The following is a 20,320-nucleotide window of genomic DNA, read 5'->3' as shown; positions in this document are numbered from 1 at the left end:
TTACGAATAATGTTCACCAATCTAGCTCCATTGATGCTAGTTTCATTGGGCACCTCACTCTGTTCAGCAAAAAAAAGAAAACAATCATTCCTACTTAGTGAACACGGCAAGGTCAGTCCGTTTACTGAACTCGTTCATGGTAGGAAAGTTGCATTTATTATTTTACTTATTCCTTAACAACAGATCTAAAATGAGCCATGTTTTCTAGATTAGGAGTGACAGAAGAGTAAAATGTGATCATTGCTGCACCCAAACTTTAAAGGAGAGAAAATTATATGGGCTTTGGTGTAAAATACAGATTCCTTGGTGCACTGAAGTCTGAAACAATCTTTGAAATGCATAGAAAAATAAGATGGATGGATGGATGGGTGGATGGATGGATGGATGGATGAATATAAGGGTAACTAGATACATAATAAAGTAAATATAGTGAAGTGTTAATTGTAGGCTATAGGAGGTGCATATAACGATGTTTACTGTACAATTCTTTCAACTTTTCCATTAGAAATTTTGCGCAATAAAATGTTGGCATGGGGATATGTTCCATATTGTCTGATATTGTGAAAAGGATTAAAAGTACTTTAAAAATTCAATTTTTAATTCAAGGTGGAAGCACTTGAAGTTTAAATAATATCGATAAGCGTTTTACACATTATTTTTTAGAGTGAGGTGCGTAAAAAGAGTGCAATGATTGCATTTGTATTTCTAATGATGTAGTTTCTGGCCTCCACTGCACCTCCCAATTACTTTGTGGTGCTGGATCATCTTTGGAAAACCATCAGGAATACCAATGTACACAATTATTGAAAGGTCTTCACCCCCTCACTTGATTTTTTGCTCTGGCAAATGCTTTTGTGATTTGTCCTTAGCAATTAGAATTTAATCACCTTGCCTAAATCAATAGGCAATAAAGAAACCAGCGGCACTTTTTAAGGGGCCCTGTCTCCATAATAAGTAACAGCTTCTTAGTCATGTTCTCGTCCTGCAGAGGTCGTTTCCTGTCGATATGCTCCTCCCTCAGCACAGCTATATTGATCAAGGCCATCACGAGCTCATTTCAGTTGTCTTGATTTTTGAATCAAGTTCAAAATGAGTTTGACCACAGTACCCTTTTCCTAAAGTTACAATGATTTGGCCCATTCTGCAATTTCCTGTAGTTCAGACTTTCATGGAATTTTCTTAATGTAGCAGGAGGCCTTTGAAATGGTTTTCAACGTAAGCATCTTCCAAAGGGGCAGCTGAAATACCAACAGTGATCACAGTTGTCAGGTTACAATGAAGACAGGATGGGACAAGGGAGCAGGTGGCCGGTCATTGTTCCTTGGGAACTCGGAGCACTTGCCTCCTTTTCATCACACCGAATACTCAAGCATTCTTTTTTCCAGGCACCTTTCCTGACAGGCAGGGAAACAATAACTTACATTTAAAAAATAAATAAAAACACCTCTTGTCATAAGTAGGCACAGAATTAAGAGAGAAAAGCCAAACTTCTGAGGTCCCATGTGTCTGGGACCCCCACAGTTGGAGCTGCCACTGCAGACAGAACAATCTGTCCAGGAGGAGGGCTGATGAGCTCCCACCCTCCCCTGGCTGCTCTGGGCATCCCTTATCCAGGAGGAAGCCATTTGACAGTACAAGGTGATATGCAAGGAGTCTTCCTTTCTCAACTTGACAAATAGTTCTAAGAGAATTGCTTAGGCTAGTTTGCATAATCCCATGTAAATTGAGTCGATTAAACACCCACCAAAGTTTTCTTGAGACACAGGATGCTTTTGCCAAACTAGAGGAACAAAATTATCCGTCCATTCCCCAAGGTGGAAGGTGTTATGGTTATGGATATGTAGGAATTCAGTCACAGGGGCAAAAATGAACTGTCCTTTTGAAGAATTGCGGAAACCTAACGCAGTGAGCATTTCCTATCAGCCATGAAAAATGACCAGCAATTAAGGGCAATGCATGGTTGTAACATCTCACCCACATGCTCTTTCTAAAAACGACAGTCCAGCAATATGAATGGAGATTGAATATGACCTGCGATTTCCTTCAACACAACAACAAACTCACTGATTTCCTGCTGCAGGGCATTATACAGGAAAACATCCAAGTTTCAAAAGAGAAGAATTCAACAAATGTAGGAACAAGAAGCATGTCTGCATTCAATTGACAGGCCTCAGGCTTAAAGGTAAAATCTGCCATGGGAGGAACACAGCTAAGAAGAGGGAGGCCTAAACAAATAAAAAAAAACATCTGTACTATCAACCGCAGGCTCCGAGGGACTCACAAAGACAGTGACACAGTATACGGGAACAATTGATCTGCTAAGTAAATTAATAGTACAAACTAGGTAACAGGAGGAAAGTTTTGACAACTCAGAGCCAATTCTGCAGATACCAGCAAGCACGTTAGAAGCACTTATTTAACGCCATGCTGTTGAAATCACTCATCACACAGCCATCGTGAGCATATCAGTCAGAGATGGGCCTTTGCAATTGCTGATGGTTCATTGTCAAGTTCTTTATGTAGAGAACCGTAAGAGACTTGCTAAATAACTAGTCACCATGAAAGAAATAGTGCAAGAGGAAAGTTAAAGTGAGGTCACCAAAGGCATTTCTGTTCATTAAACTTCTGTTACTACTTTTTTTACTATTTGTCATTTATTTGCTGAGCGCCCACCAAGTGACACACTCTGGGCAAGGCGCTGATTAATTACAACTCATCGAGTTTCTGCTGATGGCATTGTGTAGCCTCGGGTGAAAATAAAGGCAGTTTACCCCCATCTGAAGCAAGCCCGTTTTCCATCGTTTGAAGCGGAGAAGTGCTACCTGCTGAGTAAACTATTCAGGCAAAGGAAGCCTTGCCAGCAGGAGAGCGTGATTAACAGGAAACACGTCATCTGTATGAATCAGGACAGGTTTCAGCAGAGGTAAGAGTGTAGGGAAGACAGGAAGAGTGCAAGCTATTAGATGACAAATTCGTCTTTTTCCAAAAGGCTGCTGTTTGGTTTTGGGGGGCAGAGAGGTCCCTAAAGGTCCCAGCCCTTACCTGAGAACACCAGTCCCAGAGCCACAGTCAAAGCGGAACTCCACGTGGCCCTCTGCCATGTTGATGGACAGGAAGTCTTTGCTGCCCGTGTCGTAGCTGTACAGGAGGATGCCATCACCTGAGTCTGGCCGAAATGTGATCTCAAACTCCATGAAGGAAAGGTAGTGCTGGGGCTCCATTGGCCAGGGCGTCGCAGCATAGGATCTCAGGGACTCTCTGAATTGAGGAATGGTCAAGGTGAAAGCTGAAGAAACAAGCACGTCATTAGAAATCCCTGCGTGGCGGAACGAACCATATTCCTTTCCTCCTGGGCACAGAGCTAAACTACATTTCTAAACTGCCCTGCAGTTAGGTGGGTGGTATAACTGAATTCTGGCCAGTGGCATGTGGGTGGGAGTATTATACAGGACCCCAGGTCTGACCCCTAGAATTTCCCCCATTCTCCAGGTGTTCTTTCTTCCCTTACCTGCTGTCTGGATGCAGGAATCACGAGGACTCTGAAGCCATAGCAGAGCCACTAGAAGGCAGGAGCCTGTGTCCCTGAATGGCTGTGTGCAGCAGAGGCCGCCCCACCCCCAGCACCGCCACTGACCTGCAGTGATGTGTAACGTGAGCAGGATCAGCCTTTGTCATGTTAGGCTATGGAAATATGAAATGGCATGTAACAGCTTTGGCTTACTCTGACTCATATGCCCTCTTCTAGGTGACATGAGATTGGAAATTATACAGTGTTAAAACGTTCTCCAGGATGATGTCTTAGGTCCAACCCTGAAAGACTGTTGGAAAAGTTAAAACACCTTTGACCCTGTGTGGTTTTCCAAAATCTTTTAAATCTTTAAAATTTTCCATTATTATATGTGTGTACACATGTATTTGCATGTATATATACATATGCATGTATTTTTTATACAATCAATATATACAGTATTGAGAAGTGGAAAGATCACTTTTGTCCCATCACATTGTTAATGCTTCTTTGCATATCTTGCCAACCTTTTCTCTTAAAACTGTCAGATATCCTAAGGAGCATGAGTTGTGGATGCTTCATTTTCTATCTGATACAGATCACACAAATATAGGCTTTTCAAAATTATTCAAGGACCCAAAGAAGTCCACTAAACCCTGGCCCGGGAGCATCTTAAAATGAACATATCTTTGGCTGGTTCAACACTTTGGCACTCGAAGACACGTCAACCTGGTTAAAGAAGATTCTCTAATCCCTTCCAACAAAGCAATGTTAAACCCATAAGAGTGTATGGGGCTTTGCTAAATGTACGCTGATGAAAAATTTCATCCATGTGAATTAACATTCAGACAGAAATCGCCATCAACTTGCTTCTTTCTCACCATCTTCACAGTGTCGACCTTTAAATCCAAGGGGACAGAGGCAAATGTAAGAGTCAGCTCTGACTGCTGTGCAGGTGCCACCATTGATGCACGAGGCTTCATCACAGATTCCACTGCTGCACTCGCCTAAACACAGAAGGGGAATTACAAAGCCGATTCATCATATGAGCCAGTCCAAGATGGTGGAGCTGGCCACCCAACAGCTCATGGTTCTGAATAAATACAGTTCAGTCCCTCCTCCTGTTGATTTGCACCTCTGCACAACTGCAAACCAGCTTTTGGGATTTGTGAAATCTCCCCTTCCTTTTAATTTGATTCTGGCTTGTTTTTTCGGAAGAGCCACAGACTCTTTAAAACATGGTGGACACAATAAATCACAATACATTGCTGGGGAACTCTATGGTGACTGATGGGGGTGACTGCATTGTTTCTGCTTTAATTCATCTCTCTGCTGTTCCCACAAGAGCACGTTTCAATTACTCCAGTGTCAACAGAGTGTGTATATATTAAAACGTTCTAATTTGTGTGGCCCCAATTACCTTAAGTGCTGCCTCCTTATTGGTTGAAAGTCGGAGCACCCAAGATAAGCACCGAAGGAGTTAAGCAGCCGTGTCTAAGCTTATTAGCTGGCCTGAATCCTGGACTCCTCCATCTGGAGCAGGGAGGAGGGAGGGATGGAGGGCGGGCTCCCTAAGACCTCAGCGTTTGGTACCTCAGAATCCCTATTGCTGCCTCCAAGTTACATCACATGAGGAATTAAGAAGGTGGCTGCAAGTAAAAAGTGCTCAAAGGTTCGCATCAAGATGGGCTGGTTAGTTCTCTTAACCAAACACATATCAGAGAGGCCCACAGAGTATACGTGGTCATTTTCAAGGGTAGATGACCAGATGAAGTGAAAACAAGTTGACTTTTCTGAGCTGCTTTGCTTTTGCTTCTTTGATCTTCCGCTTCTCTTTGTGTATAAGAAATAAATTAGACAGATTTTCTAATCTGTCTAACAGTCTGGCCCAGAACTACATAGGTGAGTATAAAACACTTTTCTTGGGATGGAGGCAAGGGGGCACTCTCTGATTAAGCGGTGATTAAGCTCTGCCCTGCAGAGTCCAGGCGCCCATGCTGTTCCTGCATGAGCTGGCAGCCCGCCCCCCTGTGGGATAAGGAGCCCTCCTTGGCCTGATTGTGCCATCTCAGCAGGTGAATCTCATCCTTTCCTCATCAGTCATCTGTGTTTGTTGAGTTGATCCAGTCTTTCCTTTTCATAAAGCCTCCCTGGGAGGAGAGGGAGGGTCTGGGCACAGGAAAGGAAGTCCACTTCAGGGACTGATAACAGAATTTAAATAAAGCCCTTCCTGGTGGCCTGCTCCTCTAGCTGGGGTGGGCTGGCCTCTGTGAAGTCTAGCTGGGGGCCGCTGGAGGTTCAGGCAGAAGTGACCACTGGTCTCCTTCAGCTAGAGCCCTGAGAACATTACCCGCATTGGCAAACAGAGGCTGCTCTTAGAGAGCCTGTCTCACAGGTCCCCGCGCTCTACCAATGTCTGTGGGCTGAGATCCTTTCTCAGAGAAGGACTGGACCCACAGGAAAAAGTGAGATCCTTGGGTCATTTTGGATACACATGAATTTTTTTTTTTTACAAATTTGCATTGTAGCTATTTTTTTTTAAGGAGGAATTGAGGGGAGCAGGGGCATGAAAGCCAGTCAGAGTTGTTTACTCGATGAAAGCTGTGTTTCAGCAAGATTATGCTGGCAATGGTATGCAAGACAGATTGTGGGTGGTGGGGATGGGAATGAGGAAAGAAATCTTACAGGAGGACAAGCAGGGCTGGATGGGTTGATGGCAGAGAAGGAAATGGAGAGAAAGCAAAAAATCAAAGCGGCCCAGGGCAAGGAGAAAGTGTCAGTTTGTTTTAGTTGTTGAAGGGGGACTCCAGCATGACCTCAAGGTTTCTCGTTTGGCCGATGAAAAGAAGAGTAGCAAGAGTACATTAATGAGCGTGCTGTGGACAGGAGCTGGTTTCTGAGGAGCAGAGCAGGAATTGGCTTTTGCTCAGTTGAAGCATCAGGTGACTGTGGAAACATTCACTGCTGAGCTCCGTGAGCAGGAGGGGAATCCCACACACAGGTGAGGGGTAGAGGGGGCAGCTACAGTGCAGGGGTGACACTGACACCAAGAACTACGGGCTCCCTGAGAGAGGACAGGACAAAAGGGCCCCAGGGAGCTCTCAGGGAACTTGAGAACAATGAGGAGCCTGCAGAGAAGACAAAAGGGAAACAGGCGAAACACCCTGAGGACTCAGTCATGGAAGCTCAGGCAGGAGCAGAGGGACGTCGGAGTTAATACCGCCAAGAAGTCCAGAGGGTGAGCTGTTGGGTTTGTAAAGACAGGATGACTCACAGCTTCCAGACAGCCGTTTTGCTGTGCGTGGACGCAGGAGCCCCACCACAGGAGGTGCAGACAGGGGCCGAAAGAGTTACTGGTGTCAGGCCTTGAACAAGAGGAAAGAGGTTCCTGGGGTTCCTAAACCAGAAAGGTAGCAGGGCCATGGGAACATGGTGCTGCCTTAAGCTGCAGGGCACCTGAGCAAGTGTCAATAAACTAGAGTAAGGGGTCCATGAACTTGGATGGGAAAAATACTCATCTTTACTTTCCCCAACCTCCAACTGCAATTATTTGTCCCTCTCTTATAGATGTAGGCAACAAACCTCCAGATTAGCAGTTCTTGTGACTTGTAACCAGTAGACCTGAGCTATTGTCATATCACATTCCATTTGTGGCAGACACCTTAAAATATCATCGATGCTCATTGCTACTATTCTGAAATCATGTAGTTATGGCACCCACCATTAAATAATCCTGTTCTTTAACGTTTTATAAGGAACCACATATATTATTATTATATCAAAAATTTAAAACATTGTAGTGCTCTAGCTCAATATAATTGTTTCCTACCATGTGTATTATTCTCTGCATTGAAAAACATCATTCTGAGAAGAGGTCCGTAGCCTTCACCAGACTGCCAAAGGATTCCGTGGCACAGGAAAGGTTAAAAACCTTTGGGTTATGGAGGAGAGACAATCCTAGCAGCAAGGTCCCGGGCACATAGGAAAGGATGTGTGCAGAGTGTAGATGAAGAGGTGTCAGAGGGGAGAAAGACTTTCAACTCCTGAGAGTGAGAGGAAGGAGGTGCAAGGTCATATGTAGAGAGAGCTGGCAGGACCTCATCATTAACACATAAAATGACTTTCATTGACACTGACACCTACTCACTACATACCAGCTGCTGTGTAGGTTTATGGGGGCCAATGAAGTGAGGGTCAGAAGATAAATCAGGTTCCCCAGGAGGTAAGAGAAGGTGGAACATCAGGGGGTGGGATGCATTAAGGAGACATGGACAATAAGCAACCTCCCTGCCCTCCATCTTCCAATCCGGCCCAGTAACCGAGGCTCGTCTATTTCCTCTCCTAAAGATCTGTCCAATCTACCACCACAATCATGCTGAATCAAGCCACCATTAGCTCTGATCTGGACTACTGCAATAGCCTCCCAGATGGTCTGCACCTACCCCCTGAATACCCCTTCCAATAAGCTGCTGAGAGTCAGAGGGATCTTTTCAAAACACAAACTAGACGGCAGTACCCACCTCCCCCTCACACTCCCATTGGGACAAGCCATTTCCTCTGCCTGGAATGCACTTCCCTCTCCTCTGCTTTCTAACTCCTACTCTTGCTTCAGACATCGAATTCACATTATATCCTCATGAATGCTTTCCCTTGCCCCCAGGCCATAAAACCCCCCTGTTTGTACATGATGACAGCACCATCACTTCTCCTTTGTAACTCTTACCCTGAGTTGGAATTTTACACTTACTCGTGTGACCATTATTAAGTTGGTCTCTCCTCACGGCAGCCACACCAGGGCTGAGCTGGGGTCCTGTTTGTCTTGCTCATTCCCTTATTCTCTGCATGCAGCTTTGTCACTAGCACTAAGCAGGCGCTTAAACAAGTATGTAATAATGTAAATAAGAATGAGTAAAAGAGTGATAAGCCACGGTGAGACCCATGGCCACCACGGACCTTTTGAATCTCAAAAAACTTGGGAAGTTGGCTCTGTGGCATTGTTCCATCAGGGTGCGGAGATCCCAAACAGATTGGAAAAAATGAGGGGCGGTGGCTTAGGTTTGAGAATTTGGGTGGAAATACTCAAAGAAAAGGCTGGGCCAGAGAATGCAAAATTGCTGAATATGCTAAAAGGAGAGTTCACAGAGAGTCCAATAGCTGGGGATGCTCTACCAAAGGAGATAAAGTGGGGAGGGTTGAGTAATGAAAGGTCCCTCCGAGGAGGAGAAACAGGTTTGTGAGGGTGGGGAGGTGGGGCAGGGGAGAAGGTGTGGTTGAAGGCAGCAACGCCAAGTTAGAGGTGTCAGGGGGAGGACCACGACTCTGCAGCTGTCGTCATCCTCTCCTGGAAGCCTGTTTGCTTCTCCACCAGAAATTCACTGCTCTTTGCATGAGCCCAGTTTTCCCCAGTCTTCTGCACTTAACTTACAAGAACTTGAATTTCAGGACTAACTCAAAGAAAAGCAAAGACGGAGGTTGAAGAAAGAAAGACAGCCCTGTTTTTATACCTCAGGGGAAAAAAACAGGAAGAAATGAAAAAAGGCTATGTGACTGATGCCTCACATTAAGGTTCATAGAGAGAAATCAAATAATCCAATAGTAGATTCCAGGGAACCTAGAGCCAGTAAGGTGGGCCCTCCTGGTGCCATCTGTTCAATGGGGAGGTTGGTATCCCACTGGGTGTGAATTTAAAATGCTGTCAGAAATTGGTCCTTACTTAACATTGCAACTTCTAAACTACCTGTCAGATGTTACCATGCAGCCAGGAGACTGCCAGTCTGCCCCTGTCAGGTCAAAGAAGAGAGAAGAAACAACTTAGATAACCTGCTTGATGGGTGGAGTCAGAATATTAATAACAGGAAATATGTACAACGTGTTTGCTATGCATAAGCCTTTATTCTTAGTACTTTATATGCACCACAATTCATCGACACAAAAGTCTCTTACGAGGTAGTTACTGTTTACAGATGGGGAAACTGAGTCCTAGAGAGGTTAACTGATTTGCTAAATCCAGGCAATCTGCCTTGAGAGTCCAGGCTCTTAAACACCACATGAGACTTCTGAAGGACTTGCTGGTTCTTATGTGCTGAATCATCACAAATGTCCAAGAAGGGGGATTTGGGAGACACTGTCCTACCACAGTGGGTGCTTTCTAATTGTTTCAGTCATTGCTGTTTATTGTGTACTTTGACCAAGTGATCAGCTGGGAAAAAGTAACATAGAGAATAAGATATGGATAATAATCCTCTTTTATTTGTTTTTATTTATTTTTATTTTTTATTGGGGAACAGTATGTTTTTTCCAGGACTCATCAGCTCCAAGTCAAGTAGTGGTTTCAATCTAGTTGGGGAAGGGGCAGCTCAGCGGCCCAGGCGGGGATCAAACTGGCAACCTTGGTGTGTGAGCTCTGCGCTCTAACCAACTGAGGTAACCAGCCACCCCCATCATCTTCTTCTCCTAAGTAAACTTCATCTTTTGTAGTTTTAACAGTGGTATCATCTTCAGGAGTGAGCAAGGTGGAGAGAAATAATTTGAAGCCAATTTGGGAGACTTTGATGTGATACATGTGGTTAAGAGGGTAGGCACTGGAGCCAGATGGCTGAGGTCACATTCAGGCTGTACCACTTACCAGCTGTGTGACCTTGGTCAAGTTATTAAACTATTCTGTACCACCAGTTCTCACCTGTAAACACTAAGGCAGGTCATAGCACTTACCTCATAGGCATCTTGGGAAGATTAAAGTTGTTTAGAATGGTGGCTACCTATAGTAGGAGATCAGTTCGTATTAGCTATAAAACAAACAAACAAAACAAGCACGCTGTACCTGGGTCAAATCCTAGTTCTGATCCAGGAATGGAGAGAAGGATGAAATGATATGTGGCAAAGCAAATATCGCAAAATATTAATGGTAGAATCAAGGTAGTGGGGACAGGGTATTTTTTCAAAAAAACATCTTGGAGATGGAAGGAAAACAGACCTGAGAAAGGGACTTACTATTTCTTGCCAAGGCCACTGTCATGTGAGGATGTGATGTTTAGAGATGTGGCAGCGTTTTAGGATTATGAGTGAAAGCTAGAGAACCACACAGATGCCAACCCGGAGTTCTGCAACCACTGAGTCACTGTGACGGACTGAATTGTCTTCCCCGCAAATGCATAGGTTGAAGCCCTGACTCCCAGTGTGACTGCATTTGGAGATGGGGCATTTGAGGAGTTAATTAAGGTTAGATAAAGTCATAAGGGTGGTCCTTAATCTAATCTGACTGGTGTTCTTATAAGAAAAGGAAGAGACACCAGGGATGTGCGCACAGACAAAAGGACCGGTGAAAAGATGGCCATCTGCAAGCCAAGGAGCAACCTCCAGAAACACCAAACCTGCCCACACCTTCACCTTGGACTTCGAGCTTCCAGAACTGTGAGAACATAAAACTCTATTGTTTAAACCATCCAGTGGTATTTTGTTAAGACTAAAATAGTCACTGAGTTAACCAACCTTAGAAATTATCTATCTACTGACTTCAGTGATAGAATAAATGTCCTTATTGTTTTAAAAATTACCCTGGTCTTTTCAATAAACAGTGCTGGAACAACCGAACATCCACATGCAACAAAAATAAAATAAAAAAATAACAAATAAATTTAGACATGGGCCTTACACCCTGCACAAAAATTATTAACAACTCAAAATGGATCATTGGCTTCAATGTAAAAAGTAAAATTACAAACTCCTAGAAGATAACATATGAGATGCAAATCTAGATGACCTTGTATATGGCAATGACTTTTTAGATACAACAGCAAAGGCATGACCCATGAAATAAATAACTGATAAGCAGGAATTCATTAAAATTAAACATTTCTCATCTGCAAAAGACAATGTTAAGAAAATGAGAAGACAAGCCACAGACTGGGAGAGAATATTTCCAAAATACACATCCGATAAGGGAACTGCTATCCAAAATATACAAAGACTCTGATAACTCAACAATTAAAAAAAACAAAACAAAAAAACCTATTAAAAAATGGGCTAAAGACCTTAACAGATACTTCAACAAAGATGATCTACAGATGGCAAATAAGCATATGAAAAGATGTTCCACATCATATGTCATCAGGGAAATGCAACTTATGAGATACCATCACACATCTATTAGAATGGCCAAAATCTGCAACGCTGATAACACCAAACGCTGGCAAGGATGTGAAGCAATGGGAACTCTCATACATTATGGCTGGGAATGCAAAATGGGACAGTCACTCTAGAATATAGTTTGGTTGCTTCTTCCAAAACTAAACATACTCTATATGATCCAGCAATCACACTCCTTAGTATTTACCCAAAGGATTTGAAAACTTATGTCTACGCCCCTCAAAAAAGGTGGATGTTTATAGTAGCTTTATTCGTAACTGCCAAAACTTGAAGTAACTAAGATGTCCTTCAGTAGGTAAATGGATAAACTGTGGTGCATCCAGACAATGGAATAGTATTCAACGCTAAAAAGCAATGAGCTATCAAGCCATGAAAAGGCATGGAGGAACTGTAAATGTATATTGCTAATTGAAAGCAGCCAATCTGAAAAGGCTATATATACTGTGTAATTCCAACTATATGACATTTTGGGAAAGGCAAAACTATAGAGAATATAAAAAGATGGGTGGTTGCCAGGGTTTGGGAGTGGGAAGGGGGACAAAGATGAATAGACAGAGCACAGAGGATTTTTCAGGCAGTGAAAAAACGCTGCATAATACCATAATGCTGACTATATGTCATTATACTTTTGTCCTAACCCTAGGGTGTACGAGTACAACACCACAAGTGAACCATAATGTGAACGATGGACTTAGGATGATTATGACGTGTCAATGCCAGTTCATCAATTGTAAGAGATGCCCTACTCTGGTGAGGGATGCTGATAATGGGGGAGGCTGTGTGTGTGTTGGGATAGGGAATATATGGGAAATCTGTGTACCATCCCTCAATTTTGATATGAACCTTAAACTGCTCAAAAAAAATAACATCTTACTAAAAAAAAAAAAGAAAGAAAAGAAACTGGAAAAAAATACAATCCTAGCGCCGACTGCTATTTTGAATATGTTATTTAACTTTTACCAGCCCCAGTTTCTCCACGTATAAAATAGGTATAATTATAATTTCTACCTCCTAGCATAGTGTGAGGAGTAAATGAGAGGGCATATGCGAAAGTGTTGGGCACGGTGGTCAAGAACTAGAATTTGACCACTTCTCTTACAAGCAGAGAGCATGTGAAAATTCTTCTTACGCAACTGCGTTGGTTTTTCCACTGGACTGTGTGAGGAAAGGTGAAAGGCTTGAATGGCTTGCTGCTCTGCCCTATGAGACCACACCATAGTTCATGAAGAGGGCCAAGGTGGCAGCTGGACACAACCGAGGGCTTGGTGTGCCACACTGGTTACCACGTCTTGGTGCTCAGACGAGGGGTCTGCAGAGCACCAACATCACCCCTTGGGCCCACTTCCTTCCCAAAGTTCTGCATTAACCAGCTGCCTAGGTTGGCCAACCACGAAGCTGCTCACCTCCCCGGCCCACACCAAAAAGGCAATCCTGCAAAAGTGCCCAGCCAACTGGGCAACAACTTACCCACATCGGCCCCGCTGAGTGCTGTCCCAAGTGGCCAGGGCCTCATGTCGACTCTCTTCCCATTAACCGTGAGTGACTGCACACAGCCTCGGAAGCCTTGGTTTGTTCCTGCTGCTCTGACCAACCAGTAAGCACTGGGAGCCCCGCCAAGATAGAGAGGCGTCCGGAAAGTAATTTTGCTGTACTGGCCCTTTAAGAAAGATGACAACGGAGTCACTAAACAAAATAAAAAACCAAACACGCAACAGAGTTTAACTAGGGACATGGTTAAGACGTAGTTTACAGCCCCAGTGCTTTTTTTTTTGTCATCTGTATTTATCTTTAAGACACTGACCTACAGCAACATTAAACCCATGGTTGCTACAGGAAACTCAGTGAACTTCTCAAGGGGCTGTGTTTAGAGAAGGGATGATTTTGGAATGCCTAGCAGGGAAGGGAAGGAAGGTCAGAGCCAAGAGCAACCCAACAGGCAGTGCACCCTGCTGGGCATCCAAAAAAAACTTTCTCTTTCCAGTCCTGACACCAATTTACTGTGTATCTTGGATGGGTCACAGGGCTACTTTGTGTCTCAAAGGTGATAATACTAATTTAGTGTGTATGTGGGCTAACATTTACTCTTTTACTATCCTAGTCACCTTTATAGTATATCCTGCAAGAAACATTGTATGTGTGTGTGTGTGTGTGTGGGGGGATTGCCAAACAGATTTTGTTGCAAAATATTTTGAAATTTGCTCATGGACATAACGTTTTTTAAAACAGTGTTATTACAGTTACGTGGGGACATTTCCAGTCTTCGAGCAAAGCACAACCTGGATTGCAGGTTTCAAAATACAGAGCTGAACATTAGGTGGGACAAAATTAAGGTACCCTTAATCATTCATTTTTTTGATTGTGGAAATATCTCATTCATTTGGATTAAAGGTTATAGAAGGGGGTTGGCAAAAGGCATGTTGCCAGAACTTAGAAAATGTCCAGAATGTAAGCCACTGAAAAGTAATCTTTATCCTTTACACTTTGTTACCAAAGTAAAATATCTAGTCATTTCTTTAGCTTTGCTAAATAAGAGTCATTTGTAAATAGTATACTGAATATGAGCTAGGCCAGTTTCATGTACTTACAGTGGGTTTTAAGGACTGCTTGTCAGCCACAGGCATACTGTTTTTGCTACATGAACTGAGTGCCCTGTTGGCTTATTTCATAAAGATCCTCAGAATTCACCCCTTCTGGATCTCATATTAGCCCTCCTGGCCCTATTCCCTGATCCAGGACCACAGCAAGGGCCTGACTGATAGCTCAATCCTTTCCTTCTTTTCTGGAACATAATGTGCATTGGGGGGTGGCTGGTTCCTTTGAGGCCCCCTTTACAACATCCTAGGCAATGGTCTTTGAGCCTGGCTCTTACCTCCCTCTGATGAGGGTTGCCTTCAGGTCCCTGGAGGCTGTTTTGCATGCTTACACAGAGAACTGGAAGTGCCCTAGAGTTTGCATGCCTCCGGCACAGCCCTTAACAGTTTTTGATGGGTGCCTTAGTGTGAAAATCCAATTCCCTTGCTTTGGGTTGGGATCACTCTCAGTATAACACACTCCAGAGCTCCCTGTTGGATAAGGATGGAGTCAGACTCTGAAGAGCTTTGCCTGAGATCTCACTCATGCTCACTTTTGCCTTTCCCTGTCCATCTCTCCCCTCCCTTACAGGTTTCCTATGGGAACACTTTCTTAATGCATCATTTGCATGGGACTCCTCATCTCAGGCCTGCTTCTGAGGAAAACTCTGACTAAAGACACAGTCACTATCTCCCAAGACAGTTTATGAAACATTCCACATCTGTGGTCCTGCTTATACAATTTGCTTAGTAAGTCCAGGCAGTAGAGAAACAAATGCCCTGAGTACCCATAAAATTATATACATCTTGCAATTAATTCTTATATTCATTAAAATCACAGATTCTAAGGATTAGAAAAAAAAACATGAAAACGCGTATACCCATGCTCCTACTGACTGCTAAATTTCTTGTACATCCCTACCAAAAGATTTAGATAAGTTACTTTTTGAACACCCTCAAGGACAGGGAACCATCTCCTGAGTAAGTCTTTTGCAGATCTATATACCTTTGTGTGATTAGGTAAAGCTAAAATTGGCTTTCTGTGGTTCTTTCCATTCAGCTTCAGCCTTGGCGTTCACAGAGTTTAAGTCCTTCTTCCCCAAGACTCTCCCTTTGACTCTGATGAAAACCCACCATCCACACCTTCATCTTCTCTTCTCCAAATTAAACAACACTCTTTCAATCAATCATTCCAGGGCTTTCAAGTCATCTTCCTGTTTCAATGACTGCTCTTTGAACATGTTCTAGTTTGTCTGGGGCCCTCTTAGAGTATAATCACAGATCTGAATGCAATCCTCTTAGAGCATTAGAGTCACCATTAGAGCACTGGAAGCTATACACATAGTCACCAGACTAAAATAAGATCATCGCCTCCCTTTTTCTAGATGCTATGCCTCTGTTAATGCAACCTATAACTTCTTCAGCTTGCTCTTACCACATGGCTCTGTTTATTAACCTTTATTGAACTTTCTTGCTTTGAACCACAAAACATTTTCACATATGTTATTTCTATTATAGCTTCTTCATCCTGTTTTCATGTTAGCATTTTGCACCCAAGTTCGAAGTTTCTTTATTCCTATCAAACTTAATTTTAATCATATTAGGCCTATTGTTCTGGCATTGATGTAACTCTAGTTCATTTATCCTGTCTTTTCCTTCCTTAGAAATATATGCATAAGCAATCTCACTGCATTCATATTCATTATATTTGGATTCTTATTCCTTTGAAATCATTGGGGTCCAAATTAATAGGGATCAGCAGGGCATGGCCCTTTATACAACATGTCTTGTCAGCATGGAATAGTGAAAACCCCAGGCAGGGGGGAAGCTATCCACATATACACAAAGGCTTTCTTGCTCCTCAGAGAATATGGACACCTGAGTGATTATAATTACAGGCTCGGTTCCTTGGCAGGTTGCTAATCCAAACTGTTTATTCCAAACATAGTTCTAAAATTGCCCAGAGCATGACAAATATGTGAATACTTCGGTGATTTGCTGAGTGGCCCAACAGTTAAATTGTTTTTACCACTTCCTATAATCATGGCCCCCAAAAAAGGTAGACACATAGATTATTCCTGCTTATTGAACCAAGTGAACCTTTTGGGACTATTTTCTAAAGCCACAGGATTGCAACACCTCTGCTTTAAAAGCCAGCTTTGAGTCTGGCACTCGTCACAGCGTCCTCCTCTACCCCTGGCTCTCATGTCCTTGTGGAGAAAGAACGTGTCCCTGGGCACAAGTCCTCATGTGTGTCCTTGTGTGCCTACAGCGATGATGTGAGCAAAGTCAGTTCTCCCGGGTAGATGCGGGATGGATGCACGCCCTGAAAGCCCACCTTGAGTGATGAGATCCGCAGGAGCATATCAGAGCCCAGTTGCATGGGTTCGCCATGAAAAAGGGCCCATCCAGAGCTTGTATCCTGCCACGCCTACTGCAGCGCTCTGCAGTGGGGCTCCCTCTGGATGCTTATGGTGGGTGCTAGGGGGATGGACAGGGAGGGAGGCTCACACTCACCTGGGACCTGCCTGTCACTGGGGTGCCGTTGTTCAGCTGCAGCAGCCCGTTCAGCCCATCTCTGTAGACAGTAACTGTGTGCCAGCCGCCTAGTTTGATTTTGGTCTCACTTATGATGATGGCAACCCCAGTTCCACAGTTAAACCTGGGGAGGTGGAAAAAGAAAGGAAGGTTCTTTGATTAACCAGCTCGTTACATTTTCAGGCTCCATGGATATCACTTCCAGGGTGACGGCTTCTTTCAGAGTCAATCTGTTCAGAGTTCGGTTTACGAACATCAAGAGCTGTTTAAACCTGTGGAAGAATGGGACGCCTGTCCCCTGGGGTGACCTCAGTCCAGTTAGTTATCTTTAATCTGCCCGTAGAGTCTTTAAATGTGGGGCTTTCTTTAACCTGATTTTCTCTGCAGCCTAGAAAATGATGGGCTGCTAAGTGCCTTCCTCTCTTTCGCAGAGATCACCGGATGCTTAATGTGGACTCAAGGTGCAGCGAATCAGAACAGGCGTCACTCTGCTTCCAGGGATTTATCTGGGGACATCCCCCAACTTCCAAATGACAGGCTCAGTGATATTAATAAAATGTAAAAAAGCCAAGTTTCACATTCATTTTGGCAAGCTGGCCAGCGCTGCCATCTGCGTTCAGCTGGGTCCAAATGCAGGAGCGGAATCCGTAGGAGGCTCCAGCTTAGAGGTGAGGAGAGAATTCTCAGGTGGTCACAGTCTTCTTCTTTTTTTTCCCTCCAACCTCCCTCTGGCCCAAGGTGCCCAGTGGCCCCTATGCCTGACGTCTAGAATTTTGACCCTTTCCAGTCAACTTCCAAACAGCCACCATGCCACTTCCCAAGGATCCTGAGATTGCCGGTGGGAAAGGAAGCAGAGCCAGCATCATCCTTTTCAGGACTTGCACTAATTGCCACCCGCTCTCACAGCCTCCCTTTGTCTCATGATCCTCAGTGGGGTGGAATGGGGCTGAGAGGCACTGTGGGACAGGCTGACTTAGCAGGGATATCGGAATCACTCAGTACGAGGTGCACAGTTGGAGAGAAGCTACCAGCCAATAACTGCCAGTGCTACTGAAAGTCTATCGGACCTTCCAAGTGTTAGAGCCTGCTGCCCCAGATCCGGGAGGCTAACATCAAACTCCCCTGAGTCAAAGCACTTAGCAAAGGATGGGGGGGCCATTTTCTACCCCAAGGGAGATGCTCGAGAGTCTTCTCCAACTTAACCAAAAGTAATTTTTGTGCTGAAATAATCAAAAGACAATAACGGTTGGTGCTGATTGAGAGCTTGCTATGGGTCAGGCACTGCTGTAAGCACTTTTATGCATTAACACATTTAATCCTATAATAGCCCTGGGAGGAAATGCAGGCTCAGAGAGGTTAAGTCATTTGCTGAGGGGCAGGCAGCAGGGGGATGGTGCCATCAGGATGTTAACCAGTGCACCGTGGAGAAAGATAAGGGTGACCTCCATTGGTTATTTTCAAATAGCTGCTGTGTACACCTCCATGAGGGTGGTTAAAACACTGTCCCCAGAAAACCATGCACAAACTCGAGGTGGCTTCCAACGTGTGTTGGGAGAGAAGTGACCAGGGCAGGGGAGGTTAGCCAAGCAGTCCACCACAGCCCCGGGAGAAGACACGGATGGGGTTTGAGCCTCTGGGAACCCTTAGGAAGTTGCAGGCTCCGCTCTGCTCTCCCTGGCTGTCAGTCATATTTACCACAGGGGACGAGGAGAAGACCCCGCCTTCACCCCATCACACCCACTAGAGCTCCAGGACAGAAGGGGCTTGACTGCTTAAGCTCACTGCGGCATTTGCAGGACCTACAGCAGTGCCTGGTACTCTGTGGGTGCTCAGGAAACATTTGCTGTTGAATGAGTGGCTGGTTACAAGATTCCAAAACTCAAGTTGCAAAGGTTGCCCTGCAATCCTGACCCTCCAGTATTCGGTAAGCTGGTCCACGCTCCCCTTATACACACTGTTCCTTATCCACGGGAATCCATCCTGTATATATTTTATTCACACTATAAAAATGTAAATATAACAAAGGGTGGTATTACAAAATCCGTGGGCTTTTGTCAGGAGTTACCTGAATTGGAGTGAACGTCGGATGATGGCCAGGGACATGAAGTCGCCCCTCCCGTGTTCGTTCTCCCCGCAGTAGAGCAGTAAGCCATCCTCCGCCTCTGCCTGTTATCACACAAACAAAAGCCATGGGAACAGTGAGCACCGCCTCTTCCAGGAGGCACCACCCGGAAACACTCAAAATACGATACTTGAGCATTCCCCTCTGTGGTCCTATTTACAAAGGGGCAAGCATGTGGACTCCACTTAATCCCCAGCTACCTAGTCCCAGTTCATTTCCAATAAGCCAATGGCAGTGATGTGGTGTGTGAGGAACAGTGGGGAGGTAAGGAGGAATGCAGGCTTGTGTTGGACCTGCTCTTCACTGGGCTATGTGGATCCACTGGCACGTGTACACAGAGAGGTTGTTCTCGTGCTCATCAGAGTCTATCCTCACCAAAGGGCGTCCTAGTTTTTCCTTCATTATTATTATTACGTTTTTTACTTTCCTCCCTCCGGGAAAGCATGCAAATTTGCTTCTTTCCTTGTATCGGGAGAACAGGACAAAAAAAAAAAAACTAGTTTGGTTTTCACCCATGTGGGCTGTCCCTAGGCTGGACCAGGTCACCTCTGGACACTCAACACTGTGACCACGACCTCAAAAGGGACTTGTTTCCGGATCTCCAAACCTTTTCACGTCGTCTGAGATACCCAAAGACTCGCTTGAAGCTGAAGTCACTGACAGAATTCTGATCTGCAGCTTATTTAGATCAGAGAGCATCTGCTGGGCCTCACTCTATGCCAGCGTGTGCATAATGGGTTTTCCCTGTGTTCAGTTACGCCCGTAGCAACGAAGGCAGACATTTGGGCTCCCTTTAAAAGGGATTTTGGAATGAGAATACATTATGCCTTTTGAAATCCAGGCCAGGGAGGAGTCACGATGATGAGCAACCTGGCTGGGACCCAAACATTCTCTCTGGGAAACTTCCGGGCAGCCGCTAGCATAGTTCAGGAAACTACAGGAGCCCCCCTCCCCTCGCTGGCACCCTTAAATGTGCCCATCGTCCTGGTTACCCTGTGCACGGGTTTACAAACAGGCTCTGTGTCCTATTTGCCTTTGACATTGACCTCCCTGCTTCCTCTCCCTCTCTCCTCCCCGCTTTTGAGGTAGCACAGTGTTGTGTTAAGATGTCCATTAGGCACCCATCTAACAACCAATCCTTCTTACCCTAAATTCAAGAGTAATTTGAAATGCCTGGTAGGAGTTCTTCAGGGGCTCAAAGGTTACATAGGAGTGACCAAAGAACTGAGGATACTGTATAAGGATATCTGAAAAGAGAGAAACACAACACAAAAACATGTGGTTTCCTCACTTCTTCAAATGCAAAAATCAATACACACTATTGCCTGGATGCCATTAAGTGAACACCTCTAATAATCTGTTAAACCTAGTTTACTATCTTCTCTTCTCCACGTTTCACACCTACAATTCTCATTCTTGGGGATTTTGAGCTTCTGG

The 20,320-nt window shown here is 44.5% G+C and overlaps 1 protein-coding gene across 3 annotated transcripts in view; it reads right to left on the bottom strand.

Annotated features, from left to right (window-relative positions):
- EGFLAM (EGF like, fibronectin type III and laminin G domains) overlaps positions 1–20,320 on the bottom strand; it is a 156,188-nt gene that overhangs the window by 29,643 nt on the left and 106,225 nt on the right. For 2 of the 3 annotated variants that reach the window (XM_019650768.1, XM_019650769.1), the window contains exons 9-14: positions 20,030–20,130; positions 18,827–18,927; positions 16,741–16,885; positions 13,121–13,310; positions 4,390–4,515; positions 3,043–3,286 (exon numbers count right to left, since the gene is read on the bottom strand). In XM_019650768.1, coding sequence (XP_019506313.1) covers positions 3,043–3,286; positions 4,390–4,515; positions 13,121–13,310; positions 16,741–16,885; positions 18,827–18,927; positions 20,030–20,130 — 907 coding nt within the window. Of the gene's footprint in view, positions 1–3,042; positions 3,287–3,508; positions 3,821–4,389; positions 4,516–13,120; positions 13,311–16,740; positions 16,886–18,826; positions 18,928–20,029; positions 20,131–20,320 lie in introns of those variants that run through there. The other variant, XM_019650770.1, reaches the window with a different exon arrangement.

This window comes from Hipposideros armiger, unplaced genomic scaffold (genome assembly GCF_001890085.2).
Source record: "Hipposideros armiger isolate ML-2016 unplaced genomic scaffold, ASM189008v1 scaffold_146, whole genome shotgun sequence".
NCBI lineage: Eukaryota > Metazoa > Chordata > Mammalia > Chiroptera > Hipposideridae > Hipposideros > Hipposideros armiger.
Note: the sequence above shows the minus strand (reverse complement) of the source record. Positions and strands in the feature narration are given on the sequence as shown.